Source organism: Hipposideros armiger, unplaced genomic scaffold, assembly GCF_001890085.2.
Source record: "Hipposideros armiger isolate ML-2016 unplaced genomic scaffold, ASM189008v1 scaffold_12, whole genome shotgun sequence".
Taxonomy (NCBI): Eukaryota; Metazoa; Chordata; class Mammalia; order Chiroptera; family Hipposideridae; genus Hipposideros; species Hipposideros armiger.
Window position 1 is genome coordinate 6,969,382 of NW_017731362.1, and position 14,114 is coordinate 6,983,495.

Consider the following 14,114-nt stretch of genomic DNA (forward strand, 5'->3'; position numbering starts at 1 on the left):
AGTGACCCACCTCAGAAATCTGGAAATCAATGTTACATTCTACATCTCTTTCACAAGAAATACTACCAATTTTACTTCCTATGTATTGTTCAAATCTGTCTTCTCCTTTCCACTTCTACTGATCAGCTCATGTCTGTATTGTTTTAACAACCACCTTTTAGCAACTAGCTTCACCCTTTCCAACCAATTGTCCAGGCTGCAGCCAGTGATCCAAAATGCAACAAAAGCAAGTCTGAGCATTAAATGAGGTGCTCATGATCTGAATATTTTCTTCTATTCATACTCCAGCACCAACTTGCCTCCTTCAAGTGGCATGTCTTCACATCTCTAAACCAAAGTTCCTTTTGACTGGAATGTCCTACCCTATCTGGCTGGCAAATTCATTTCTCCATCAAAAAAGCCAGTTTATAAACAGTAGTTCAGTTCAAAGGCCACCTGACTCATGAAGCCTATTCAAACATCTCCAGACTGAGGCCACTATATATACTATGCCTCTATACCTCCATTACATTAGTTTATCTAACCCTCCAAAAGCTTGTGAACTTCCTGACAGCAAGAATTTTTTAATTGTTTCCTCAGGGCAGCCTCACAGTGCTTTGCTCATTATAAGCACTAGATATTTGTTTAATGACTAAAGACACCAAAATCAGTCTCATTATTTTACAGACACATTACATTTATTCAAAAAGATATATAACTATCTCAAAAATAAAAATGCTAATATTTGAAGATTAGGCAAGTTTCATGTTACAGAGCATAAAGCTGATAAGCAATGGATACAAAGTTATTTTTTAAAGTTACATATAAAGCACACACAGAACTTGTGGCTTGCTAAGTCTGCTTCTTGGATCATGCCTCTCTGTTATCAACAATAATTCTGTAGTAAGTATATTAAATATAATTTAGTTGGTAAATGGAATAAACAAATGAAAATATGTGGGACATCAAAATTGTTACATATGAGCTCTTCTGATTTCTGAGTGAAATTAGTATTGTTCACTCCTAGCTTCCCAGAGTAAGTAAATAAATTTAAGATCAAAGGAAAATGATTTGACTATCTTTTCATATATACTAAAATGAAAACAAAATAGGCTAATAGGGTTTTTATATACTTAACTGATTTTTAAGGCAGAAGTTAAATCACTTGCTCAAGTCAAACCAAATATATGAAAATTTCAGTTTGTAATAAGCTATTAACTTAAAATTATATCTTTCAATTTATTCTAAATTTTCTGGCAATAAAGTACTTTTACAAATAGTACTTTTTAAACAAAAAGTACCTTACAAATAGTAACATTCCAAGAAACTTATCAAATGATAAAATGCTATCCAATCTATAAATTGTTAAAAACTATTATAATAACATGGTGCTATATAAACCGACCTGGGTCCATATGGAGGGGGAAAAGTGTGACCAAAGAAGTATCTGTATATATATCCATCCAACTTCTCAAACACGCCATCATTATCTACTTGATATTCCTTCATGTCTTTAAGATAATCTTTAACATCATTAACAAAGTCAGTGAAGAGCTTCTGATCATGTATAAAGACACCATGCATGAAAAACTTATTGATGAACTCATCAAGTTCTTTCCAATGATGAAAACTATCCAGTTTTTCTAGAAAGTACCTTTCAATTAACTCTCTAAATTCATCTATCCTTACAGGATTCAACATTTTCATATTAAAAAGGTTAATGGATTCCTGTTGAGCACATTCAAATACACCAGAACAAGCCTTTCTGAAAGAATTATAATTTTCACTACAGCCATGCTCAGCACGGCATTTCTGTGAATTTGTGTTTTTTCTGAATTCTTCGAAGTGAATTGGCTTTTCTTTCCTTCCCTCTCTTTGCACAGTAGGGCCTCTACTATTCTGGTTTTGTGTACGTGCCTTGTACTGTGGATGTAAATATTCACTAAAAACTGTTGGTTTTTTAGCTGCTCCTTCTTTTGTAGCACCAAATCTTTTACTGCCCTTTTCGTCAAAGATATTCTTGGTGGTGTCTTTGAAATGCCTGAAAGTGGATTTAACTGAATCTGAGAATTTTTTCAGATTTTCTTTCACAGCTTCTTTAGCCTGCTTAATTTTTTCTTTATGATGTCTCACAAACTCCTTGGTAGAATTCTTCATGGCATCAAATGTTTCCTTAACTGAACCCAAAAAAGTTTCCTTTGGCTTATTTTTAGCCCTGTGGTTTCCTCTATTCCCTTTCTTTTTTCCATCAGTTTCTTGTTTTCCATTTTGATCTTTTGCTTCAATGTACAGTCTTTCCCACAAATCAGAACGCTGTTGTTCAAAGTTTAGCTTCCGCTCCAGCTCCGTGAGTCTTTCACGTAGGATTTCCACTTCCTTTTTCTCAGTCAATACATTAGGCGAGTCAGCGTTGCCATCCGACTGACTAGAGCTTAACTGCTGAAGTTCCACCCTTAAAGCCATGGTTTTCAGTCGTTCTTTCTCCAGTTCCCTCCTTAGCATCTTTGCTTCTGCCAACAGAGTCTCCCTTTGATTAAGGAAGCTGTGTGTTTTCTGCTTTTCTTCTTTCAAATGCTGCTTCAGTTTCTGATTTTCTGTAACTAATTCAGTACTTGTCCCTTTATCTTCCAATATCCTAATCTGTTCTCTTAGTTTCCTTAACTCTTCCTGTAACAAAGACAAGGCTTTTTCTTCCTTCTCCAGAGATATTCTTAAATACTCATTTTCTGTATCAAGGTTCTTTTTCTGAGTTTCAAAAGATATCTTCTCTGCTTCAGTAAGGGTCCAACACCTTGCAAGGTTTTCCTTCAATGACTGAATTTTTTTGAAAGAGAAGAAAAAAAAATATCAAGTGCTTTAAAAGCTAAATTTAAATCTTTAAGATGTAACAAATACTGCATAAATGGTGTCTATTTTTGCAGAGATTATCCTTTATATAGCTTAATATATAAAAAAATTGGAAAATACAAGGTTCATATGCAAGAAAATACATAGCAGAGAGCTACATCAAAGAACGTAGCATCTTCGAAGAATTTAAAGGCAGGAAAAAAATTAGCTTGAGTTTGGTTTATCCCTTAGATTCTAAAAATAGAGATGGTGTACTTCCGATTAGTGTTTCCCATAGTCATATAAAATCTTTACTGGTTTCTAGGCCCATCTAGAAGTTAGGAGAAAAGGAGACAGGTCTTCTATTGAATAACAGGACTCCAGTCTCTCCTAAGAAGGCTCCTAGAGAGAGTTTAAGCAGGGCTAAAAGGCTTGTCTGACCCTTGGATGAGGGAGGTTATCTTTAAAAGTAAAATTATAGCTGGAGATGACTTCAGGCTTCAAAAAATTCTTTTTATATTCATTGCACTCTTAAGAAGGAAAAAATTTTCAATAATCTTCGTCCTATTTGAAACATCTTAGTCCTATGCAAATTAACACCTCTAAGTAAATTCTGCTAAGTCATATCATTTCTCCTGTACTTTAGAGGACTAAGTTTTGGTAATATTTATAACTAATGCCCCCAATTTCAAATAATCTTCTGAAGAAACTGTCACCAGATTAGCAATGTAATTCTAAGGACAGCACCCCTGATATAAAGAAATTACATTCAACCAGGTTTACAGAATTTTGCTGCAGTTTAAGGTAGCCTTGAGCGGTCTGATTTTTTCTTTCAACATATGTACTAGTAACAAACTTAACCAAAACAGTAAGAAGCTAAACAATATGTTTCTACAGGTTAATGGTTATAGCCTATCGAGTCAGTTAAAATATCTTATGTATAAATTAGCAAACGATATTTAAATTTTGCTTAATTTGCCATAGATATGGCTATCCCATTTGAATCAGACCTGAAAAATACCAGATTTGCAGGGGTGAGGGGGGAAAAAAAAGTCCTTTAAAACAGTGACAGTATTTTCCACTTGAAAAATAACTATCTGAAATGGATGTCTCACTGTCTGGCTCATAAATCTTCAGAGAAATTAAAATTTATAGTTTTATTACAGTCATTTCATGTGCTGTGCGGGGGAGCAAGTTTTATCTACACAACAGAAGTGGACTGTGGAGTAAAACAGGCGTTACATTTAAATGCACAGGCACAGGGGGCCACAGAATGACTGGAGGGCACAACATTCCGTATCCAGTAAACGCCATGTTCTTGAATTAAGTGACTGATAAGCAGATCCCAAGGTCTTCCATGAACATCTTCAAAATCCAAGTTACATTTAACAGTTAGAGACAAGAGCTCTGCAAGAACTAACTCAGTAAATATCTATGCAGGGTCAGTCAAGTAAAAGCCAATGGCCTATGGAATCAGAAACCAGAGTGGTGAAGAAGAAAATGGCTACTCTTTTGAAAATAGACTCTGATCAAGGTAGGGAAAACTACACGATTTACAATTAACCTCAACAGTCCCTCCCTGAACAACATAATTCAGACGTCAGGAGAGATTCTGTCTTCCAAAGAAATGCAATCATAACCCTATGAGGGATACATACATAAATTAAGTGTGAAGGAAATTTGGGGGAACTGAAGGAAAAAGGAACAGTTTACTTTCCTACCCTGAGTTTCTCTACAATGCCTACACCTTTGCCAGGGAAGAATTAGTTAGGAGAATATTTTGCTGGTCCTCATAAGCTCACAAAAACACGTTAGGTAACTGGACAGAATAAACAACACAATCCTACCGGAGCCAGATGAGTTTTAGTAGGAAGTATAACAAAATCTTTCTTCCATCAGAACTAACAAGAAACCAGAGGGAAAAAGCTGGCTGATTATTTCCCTCGAGTAAGGGACGAGCTTAGGTTACAAACTCTCCTTCTCTCTCACTGAAAATGTTTTGCTCAGCTCTATAAAAATAAAATTACTACTAATAATGTTTATATATATATAATCAATTTAAAATATTAACTACTATAAGTGATTAGAACTAACATCTTCAAAGTCACATAAATGGAATTAAATTCAGTTCTACTAGTTTCTAGCCTTGGGAAAGTTACTTAACTTTTTTGAACCTCTTTCCAGTCTTTAAAATGAAGTTAATACTTAATTTACAGGACTATGGTGAGAAATAAGAGAAATACTGTATACAGTGAGATACTCACAGAAGTGACTAGGACACAAGATGTATTCAATCAACAATTACCAATATTATTGATTTACTAATCTTCGCTGTACTTGTATCTGCATAGCATAATTATTGGCTAACCATTTTTTTAAATAAAATTGGCTAACAATTTTTTTATTAGTACACACCTTATAATCTATAACAGATCCTTGTTCCTGTTGACACTGTGAAAGATAATCCTTCATATCATTCAATTCATCTTCATGTATCTTTCTGACTAACTGTTGACGCTTCTGAATCTGAACTGTGCCTAAAAATAAAAATGTATTAGATATGTAACATAAATGTTATGATTACCAATATTTTAAAAGATAAAACATTTAATCTGCATCTATTTATTTAATCTAGATATGATCATTTTCTTCAAAATACCAGCATTTCACAGTTCTCTAAAAATTCTGAATATATAAACAAGAAATCAGTAAGTAAAATATTATGGTATCATTCATCAAGTGGTGGTGGATGGGTGTTAATTTAATAATAAATCAGGCCAAGTAGATTAATATATTTTTATTTTTTTTAGCATATACCCAGAGACATTTAAGCAGTTCACTATCCTTTTGGTTAAAACAAGCCAGCACACATTACCCTAACAAAGAAATCAATTTATGTATGTAATGTTTTTAATCTTACTATATTGAAGGCACTCAAGATGGTTGTTTTTGAGGGATCTCTGAGGTACATAAAGTGTTACAGTCCTCCAGGCAGAAAAAGAAAGAAACCATGGAGTCTATTAACAGGTTATAAAAACAAAAATGTCTATTTTTTTCTCACTGTATCTTGCCTGAATGATGTAACACAAACTCAAGGGGTATACCAAGGAAAATAATTGGCTAACTGTGACTACCCATTATTCTCAAAGCCAAATCTTTTAAGAATCCTGCACTGGTTAGGTCTGTACTAAAGTACCACTGTCTCTATCCCAGCAGCGATAAAGGAATCTTAAACCAACTAGGGTGCTCTATATTTTCACCTTAAAAAATCAAAATGTTAATTTGCCAACACATGCTGTTCACATGCTGCTCCGACATGCTTCATACATTAGAGGAAAAAAACAAAACAAAACACCATATCAAAAACAAGGCAAAATGCATGACAACCTTAATATGACATCTACTGAGTGGCATGGCATTATGTAAAGAAATCACAGAATTTTGTTAACAAAAGGATAGTTTACTATTTCTTCTCTTACTGCTAAAAAATTTAGTTTTTAATTTCTTCAATATACATTGAAAAATATTAAACTTTTGACAAATTAAGACAACTGTTACCACGTAACAGCTGATATTGTTAGGATTCATTTCCTCTCCTTAAAGTTTCTGATTTATAAAAACATAGCAAATATGTTTCACTATTGCTCAAAAGAATCAGATTTTTTAAAATGTTGAAATAAATACATCTGTGGTTCCCAGAGTGACAGGAAATCTATTTCTTTGCAAACAGCTAATGGGATGAATTGCTTTGGCCACTGGAAAATAACCCAAAACTATGTGTTGAGATCTGAACTGGCAGTACTATTACATAGCATATGTTTGATGACTGTCTTTGTGTGGCCTTTATCAATCTCGTTGTTTTTTTTGTTTTTTTCTCCTACATCTTCAGCTGCCTAACTATAAAGTATTATTGTCCAAAGTATACTCTTTGGCCTTCTGGTCATATGTACAAGCCCACCTGTACTAATCACATTAACCCACTGTCAGTTTTTGCTATCACTGCTGTAAGCTTCTAACAATAAAAATCCCCTTCTTACCAAGACTTCCAAGCCAATATATCAGCCGGCCGTTGGGCACCAATTTTTTAGGAACCTTCTTGGAAAAAAAAAAAAAGAAAGAAAGAAGAAATCAAATTCAACAGCTGCTCTAAACCATTCTAGAATAAAGCTAGATAAAAATGAAGCCAAACTAGCTCACTTATTTATCACCTAACAAAACTCTTCTCAGTAATACCGTCACTTCCAAAAATAAAGCAGCTAGCACACCTCTTTCGATTTAAAAAATAAACCACCAATATCTCAAGTATTCCAGTTCAAAGTTGTTTTCCTTTATTATTTCAATGTCGCCTATTTCATCAACCTTCTCTCCATCCCCACCATCACTATAATTGTTAAGGCCCTATTCAATGAATATCAAAATTACAAAAACTCCCAGAAGACTGTTCTGATTTTTTCCCATACCATTTTCTTTCCTGCACTTTCCTCTAAAATTACTGCCATCAGGTCACTCTATAAATCAAACTCTCCCCTACCCTGATTCTAAGATGTTTTATAATATCTCACAGATTCCAACCTTATACTCCACTATTTCTAAATATCAATTTGGCTATAGACCAGGCAGTCTTCTCACTACTCCCAAACCCACCCAAGTTTACTTTCGGGTCATCAGGTTCTCCATTACTGAAATGTTCCACTTTCCTTCCACCTAGCATCAGCACAGCAAGACCAGACATAACTCAAATCCTACCACCTCCAGGATGATTCATAAATATAGCGTTTGAGCTATAATCTGTGTCTACGCTACAGAACAATGTGGCACCTACTTATATTCTGTTATCTTGTCTGAAGAGCAGGGCAGCCTAGCAATACGTAAAGCAACTTCTTGAGAAAACCGAATCGACTGAACTCCACTGATGATTTAGAATATGGGCAGTCTATGAGCAAAGAAAGAGTAAGGAAGACAGGTAGGTGCTTCGTACATGAAGATTTTTCTTTAAACTTTTGCAAGCACTTTCAGAACCTGAAGCAGTCCCAAATACCTACTGTACAATTCTTTCACTATCCTCAGTCATACCAGTTTTCTCTTCCTTCCAGAATAGATCTGAAACCCCAACTTTACATGGAGCCAAGGCTGGTGAATGTTCTAAGTGATTCACTTAGTAGGATGTTTTTGTTAAATGATTATAAAGTACTGTATTTTGCTGTGTATAATGCACATCCAAGTTTTTGGCCCAAACTTTAAGGGAAAACTTTCGTTTTAATTTTTTAATTCAAATTTTTATTTGTTTACATTTAGGTACTTGTTTTTTTTATATTATAAAGGAATTTTAGCATTTATTTTTTAGCATATTATGGTACAAGAAATTTTTGTAACAAATAATTACAAAGCACAAGAACAGATACAAGGTACAAGAAATTTTATGTACTGGTAACAAATTTACAATATTTACGCATCACAGAAGGCCAAGAACTCTTTGTCGTTGCAAGTTTATCATTAGTTCAACAAAGCCGGTTATAGTATTCCCGGGCGTTATTTTGCTTATGGATATCATTATTGATTTCTAGAGTTACACTTTTAAATCATAAGCATAAATAAAAGAATTAACACTTATATAAATACAGAATTAGTACTACCCAGGTATAATGCTGATCCTTATTTTTCCCTCACAAATTTGGGCAAAAAAGTGCACATTATACATGGCAAAATACTGTAAATGACTGATTATGGAGTGCAATGACTGACTTCAAGCTACATGAGAAATTCAAACTGGCTCTGAAGTCAACTCTAAAGAGCTCTTAAAATGTTGAGATTAGTGCCAGAATTAAGAATAAATGTGATATCCTTTAAATAGTGACCTCAAATAGCTAAGTCATTCAGGTAAGTTTTTGTATGTCTATTGAGCCAATCTCATTTCTATATAGACCTACTTCACATTATATTACCCAGTCTTTTCGTATTCTGAAAAGCTAATTTGAAAACGTACAAGAAAATGTTTACTTAAATATATTAAAGTACATTTTACAAGTAACCAAAATCCTAAATAACAGTAATAATTTCTCAATTTTGAAAGCAGTCCTCTCTAAATTGATCTTTCTACAAAATACTTAAAGGTCACGCAATTAAAATTGGTGAGGTTTTAATGAAGTTTGGATTAACATTAAACCACTGTCCAACTTTTTTTTTAGTAGGAATAAAAGATTAAGATAAGACCTTCTCGTTTGTTACCTCCTTGTTTACCTGTGGGGAAAAAAATCATGCTCAAAAACAGTCATACATTTGCTCCAGCTAGATAATAAACAGAGTTCAATATATATTTCAAGTCAAATCTCATTACAACAAATTTCAAGGAAGGGTTATCTCATAAATTCAAGAAGGCATATGCCAGGAGTCTGAAAACTTATTTTTTAATATAAAGTTAAGTACAAGAAGAAACACATTTTACTGACTCTGACTTAAAACAAGTATTGATTGTCTTCATTAAGTTTACCCTAATTTTATATTATGTTGAATAATCTATCTTTTCCACAAATCAACATAGGGCACACATAATTCTTCAATCTTTACATAAGGAACACATTGGTAGAAGGAGCTAGCTAAACCGGAATATTTCAGAAAGTTAAACTGGGTTATGTAGGCCAAAAAACTAAAAGTAGTTAATATGAGGCAAACAAATTTGTGAAATTGAGAAGATCTAGACATTTGTTTAAAGCGTTTTTTTTAAAAATTCTAATAAAGCCAAGAGTATAAATGTTCACCTCTCAAACACTCTCACCTTTGTACAAATATACACCTTAAATAAGATTTAATGTTTAGGCTCCCATGAAAAATAATATCATTCCTCTTTTCACCCAGGACTTTTAAAGGCTTTGCATTAAGAAGATAATCAATGTACATAAACACTAACAAGAATAATAGTGAGCAAAGTATAATGCTAAACTATAAAACAAATTCTCAATTCACATGAATCATGGAAGCAACCAAGAATGTTCAAAATATAAAGCTTGCATGAAACCTGAAGATAGAAATAAGGAGCACCAATTATGTGAGGTTTCAATTGTAACTATTTCAACTGGGATTTAAATAATCCTCCTAATAAAGTCACAGTTAAAACTAGTTTAACTGTGATTCTAAATTAAAATGATTTGCCTCATGGTAAGCATTCAGATTTTTAATCTTCCAATCTTTGCCTTTAGAAAAAAAATACATGCTAATAATCCTTACATTTCTTGAATAAAACTGCCTAATTTAAGTGAAAACAGCATTGTGAGGTAGGCTCAAACAAGCTGTGAGCTTTCCAAAGTCATGTATTTAATGACTCTTCACTTTTAGTAAGTGCTTCTACACTATTGTCACCAGTGTGCGTAACGGATTTTCAAATACTTACCATAGAAGTGTCCAAATCCCATGCTGATTGCAATCACCAGAGCAAGTATAACACACTTATTGAGACCACTACTGAAATGGCGTTTACACAGCTCCTTAGAGGGTTCAGTTTCTTGTTCAGTGAGCGGCCGTTCTTCAGATTCTGAACTAGAAACAGTCTTCTTCCTAGCTCGGCGGCGTCTACAGGCAGGGCTGGGCTGATGACTGGTTTCATCACTACTTGATTCGTCGTCACTAGGCTGAGATGAAAATACTATTTTAAAAAGAAAAATGTAGATAAATATTAAAAATTTTAGAAAAGCTTTCCCAGTGAATGTGATTTAGAATAATCAATGCCATCCCTATACATGCCTTTTTTACATAAGACAGCCAAAAATACAAACAAAAACTCAAGCTTTCAAGTTTATTAACATAATGCCAAAACATAAAAGATTTCAACTGTGATATACAAGAATCTGTTAACTATATTCTCTGCCTTTGAAGGTCTGCTTTTAAAAAAATCTCTCTTGTAGTTTATATCATTAGAACAATCATTCTCCTAGTCTATTAAATATATTTGCTATTAGAGCCATAAACAAATACTATTTCTAGAAGGAAAAAAAACCCAAAAAAGCTGTATCTCTTCATTTAGTTTCAAATAGAGGTAATTTAAGCTCAACTGATTAAGGAGCACAGGGATGCATACAAGTTCCTGTGACTCACAAAGTACAATAACTACCAAAAGTTTCTTTGGTGTATTTGGACTCTATAGTTTCCCTTCCATTCTATGAGCTAACAATCAAGGTTCAAAGCACTATAGTTTAACACAGGTTTCCAGAAGTCAGATGAGCCCTTCCCTTCAACTGCCACTCTTACTAGAAGGTTATTAATTTTACCCTCTAGTAAATATGTCAGCATGAGGAAGTGACACAACAGCTATCTCCGACATTAAGGACTAGTCTGGTGCTGCTCCTTTATGAAAAGAATGGTAAAACAACAAATCAAAAAAAAAATTTTTTTTTCACAAGAAATCTCAAGTCCTAGAAATACATCCACACAAAAAAAAATCACCTTCAGTTTTTTCAAATGTACAATTTGTTAATACTGCTCCATACATCAATAAACTATATGCTGACACAGAAGATTAGATGACTCAGTAATAATTCCCACAGGCCAGTTAGAAGGAAAAAAAGGCACTACAAGTAAGGATAAAATGTGAACTTGAATTGGATACACAGAGCTCCAAAACAAACACTCATGCTTCATAAAAAGCAAAACAGTTCAGAAAACAGGTTATCCATGCCACAGGAAAGCTGGTGACTTAGGTTAGGCAGTACTTTTTTAAAAAGAATCATGGAGGATTCAGTTAACTTTCACATTTACAACAACAAACACAAAGTCAAAAGGCACTACTGAATGAATGAATATTCCTAATATTTAGTGATACAGATGCCACTGAGAGATCTTTGGGTCATGACACTTATGCCCATCATGTTTATCTGGTTATTCTTGATCACTAGTTTTTCCAAGATGCCGTCGCCTCAGCTGTGAGGTTACATTTCTTGGACAAAGAGAAAGAAAGGAAAACTTAAACAAAGCATTACATAATACAAAGGCATTCATGATCATAGCTGGAGTATTTAAGTCAGACTTTCTGACAGTATTAAGATGGGAAAATGTAAAAACAAACCATTTGTCAAAATCCCTTAAATAAACTTTCAATTCTACATTAATATATTGCCTTCATTATATATTCTAAGTAAACAAACCAGCCTAACCCATATTAATAAATCCACATCCTTATCTAATGCTTCCATCTTTTTAACCCATACACATGATAGCTGAAATATTTTGAATTTTAAATGTCTTTTAAAGCTTAATTTGGCCCACAGTCCAAGATGCAAGCAATGCAAAGGCATGCAATAAGCTTAGCCAGCTTTATCACAAGATCAATTTTGAACACCTGTTTAGAGTACCATAGCTGACAAGGGATATCTTTAAAGCACTAAGTAAATCGTAACTGTGACTAGGCACACTCAGCTCTAGAGAAGCTGATAGATTTGATCACACCACCTTGGAAAGCGAGTTGGCTAGGAACGTGGTGTTTCAGCTGATCATCCCATCCCCTTATGCATTCGGGAATCTTCCACAGCTTCTCCCACCACCTTTCTTTTGTGAATAAACAGGAAAAAAGATGTATAAAGCTTTATTATAAAGAATAAAAAGGAAAAAGAGAATTGAAAATACTTATTTTAATGATCACTTAACATTGCTATTTGTGCCCCATCAAAATCTAACAATCACACCTTTTTCAAAAACATGTACAATACAAACTTTTCTACAACTACCAACTTTGCTTTCTTCAGGGAGGAGAGGGTCATATGAAGGGAGTGGGGAGTATTTGTAAATCAACAAAAGATTATTGTCACACCAATCTAATTTAGAAGAACAAATTGAAATTATAGATGATGAAGAAGAAAGGGAAAGGAACAAACAAAATAAGTACGCAATCGGTAGCAGGAAATTAACAAGCCAAGAAAAATGTGGGGTAAGGGGAAAAAAAAACTCTGGGCAACTGATTTATATATAATTTTTTCAAAATAGTCCAAAATGTAATCTTTGATTATTGTTAACATTTTCTTTATTGAAATAATGAATTCCTTTGGGAGGGATAGCAATGGATAAAAATATACCTAATAAAATATTTCTATTAACTGAATCTGTAAAATTCCCAAGTCCAAATTCAGAAAGGAGGTAAAAGCCAGAGTAATGTGCTCAGAAATATCCACATTTCTTAAAAAAATTAACTGTATGTGCACTGCCAATTTCTTAAATGTCTGCTTGGACCCTTCTGCAATACTCCTGGCTTTACTTCACTACCTTTTCAGGCCTACTATATTCTCAGACCATCACAGTCTTTAAAAAAAGATGAAAAATAAAGGAAAAGGGAGTACCTGAATAGCACAAATCCTAGATTTAAAACAATAAAATTCAATGACCAAAAAACGATTCTAAAATCAATTACATTAGTCCTCGTAAATAAATGTACCACATATACTATTCTGGCCAAGGCTGAAGTTTCTCTGTGGGCACTAAGAATACCAGATGAGTATTTAAACATTTGAATAAAGTGTTTTGAAGCTCTTGTTTATAGGCAAACAACTGATATACTAACTGAAAATAACTCATCATTAAACGAGATAGTTAAAAATCTCTACTTGACATTTTATTAACTTAAACTTAATAGAAATTCCAGTATCTCATTCTGGCAAATGTAAATATTCAAGAATGGTAAAAATTAGGGAAATGACCTGAAGTAGATACTACATGTTCCTGCTTTTGCATCAAATTAGGAAATTCTTGGAATCACTAGCAGTGTGCCAAGGTGCCACTCCCATAATTCACACTTAAGTTATAACTGTGGGTTAATTACAGGTTTGTTTATATTTTCCAGTAACTTGTATCTAAATATATTCCTATCATGTTGAATGAAAGATGTTATATATGTCCCTAACACTGAGCCAAAGAATTCTAGAAGGGAATTAGCTCAATAACTTACATTTTAACCTCCAATAAATTCTGTCTGAACAGAAAGTGGCTTACAATAGGCACATTTTCATAACTCAGCCTGAAATGAACGATCCAAAGGTCAGGGCTTTGAGGTGCTGCTGTACTCCCAGCTCCTTGAACCCTGTTTGGCACTTGGTAGCACTCAGTAAATGTTTGCTGAATAACTAATAATTGAATAAACCTGAAAGACTTCAATAAGTTATCTTTCACTATTTCTAGAATATAAAATTTATATCCTTGTAGGTAAAAATCTTACCATTCTCCTGCCTTAAGGCATAATGGGTCAATCTCCCACTCGCTAAGATCTAAAAAATGTCAAGTGTATTTTGTTTGGAATGTTTGAGACATTAACAAACCTCCTTGAAGCTTTTTTTTTT

The 14,114-nt window shown here is 33.7% G+C and overlaps 1 protein-coding gene across 1 annotated transcript in view; it reads right to left on the bottom strand.

The window, feature by feature from the left end:
• The window catches only part of CCPG1 (cell cycle progression 1), a 38,108-nt gene that overhangs the window by 2,097 nt on the left and 21,897 nt on the right, over positions 1–14,114 (bottom strand). Inside the window, exons 5-8 of the mRNA XM_019664162.1 lie at positions 12,241–12,375; positions 10,190–10,441; positions 5,221–5,342; positions 1,385–2,793 (exon numbers count right to left, since the gene is read on the bottom strand). Of these exons, the coding sequence (XP_019519707.1) occupies positions 1,385–2,793; positions 5,221–5,342; positions 10,190–10,441; positions 12,241–12,375 (1,918 nt within the window). The remainder of the gene's footprint in view (positions 1–1,384; positions 2,794–5,220; positions 5,343–10,189; positions 10,442–12,240; positions 12,376–14,114) is intronic.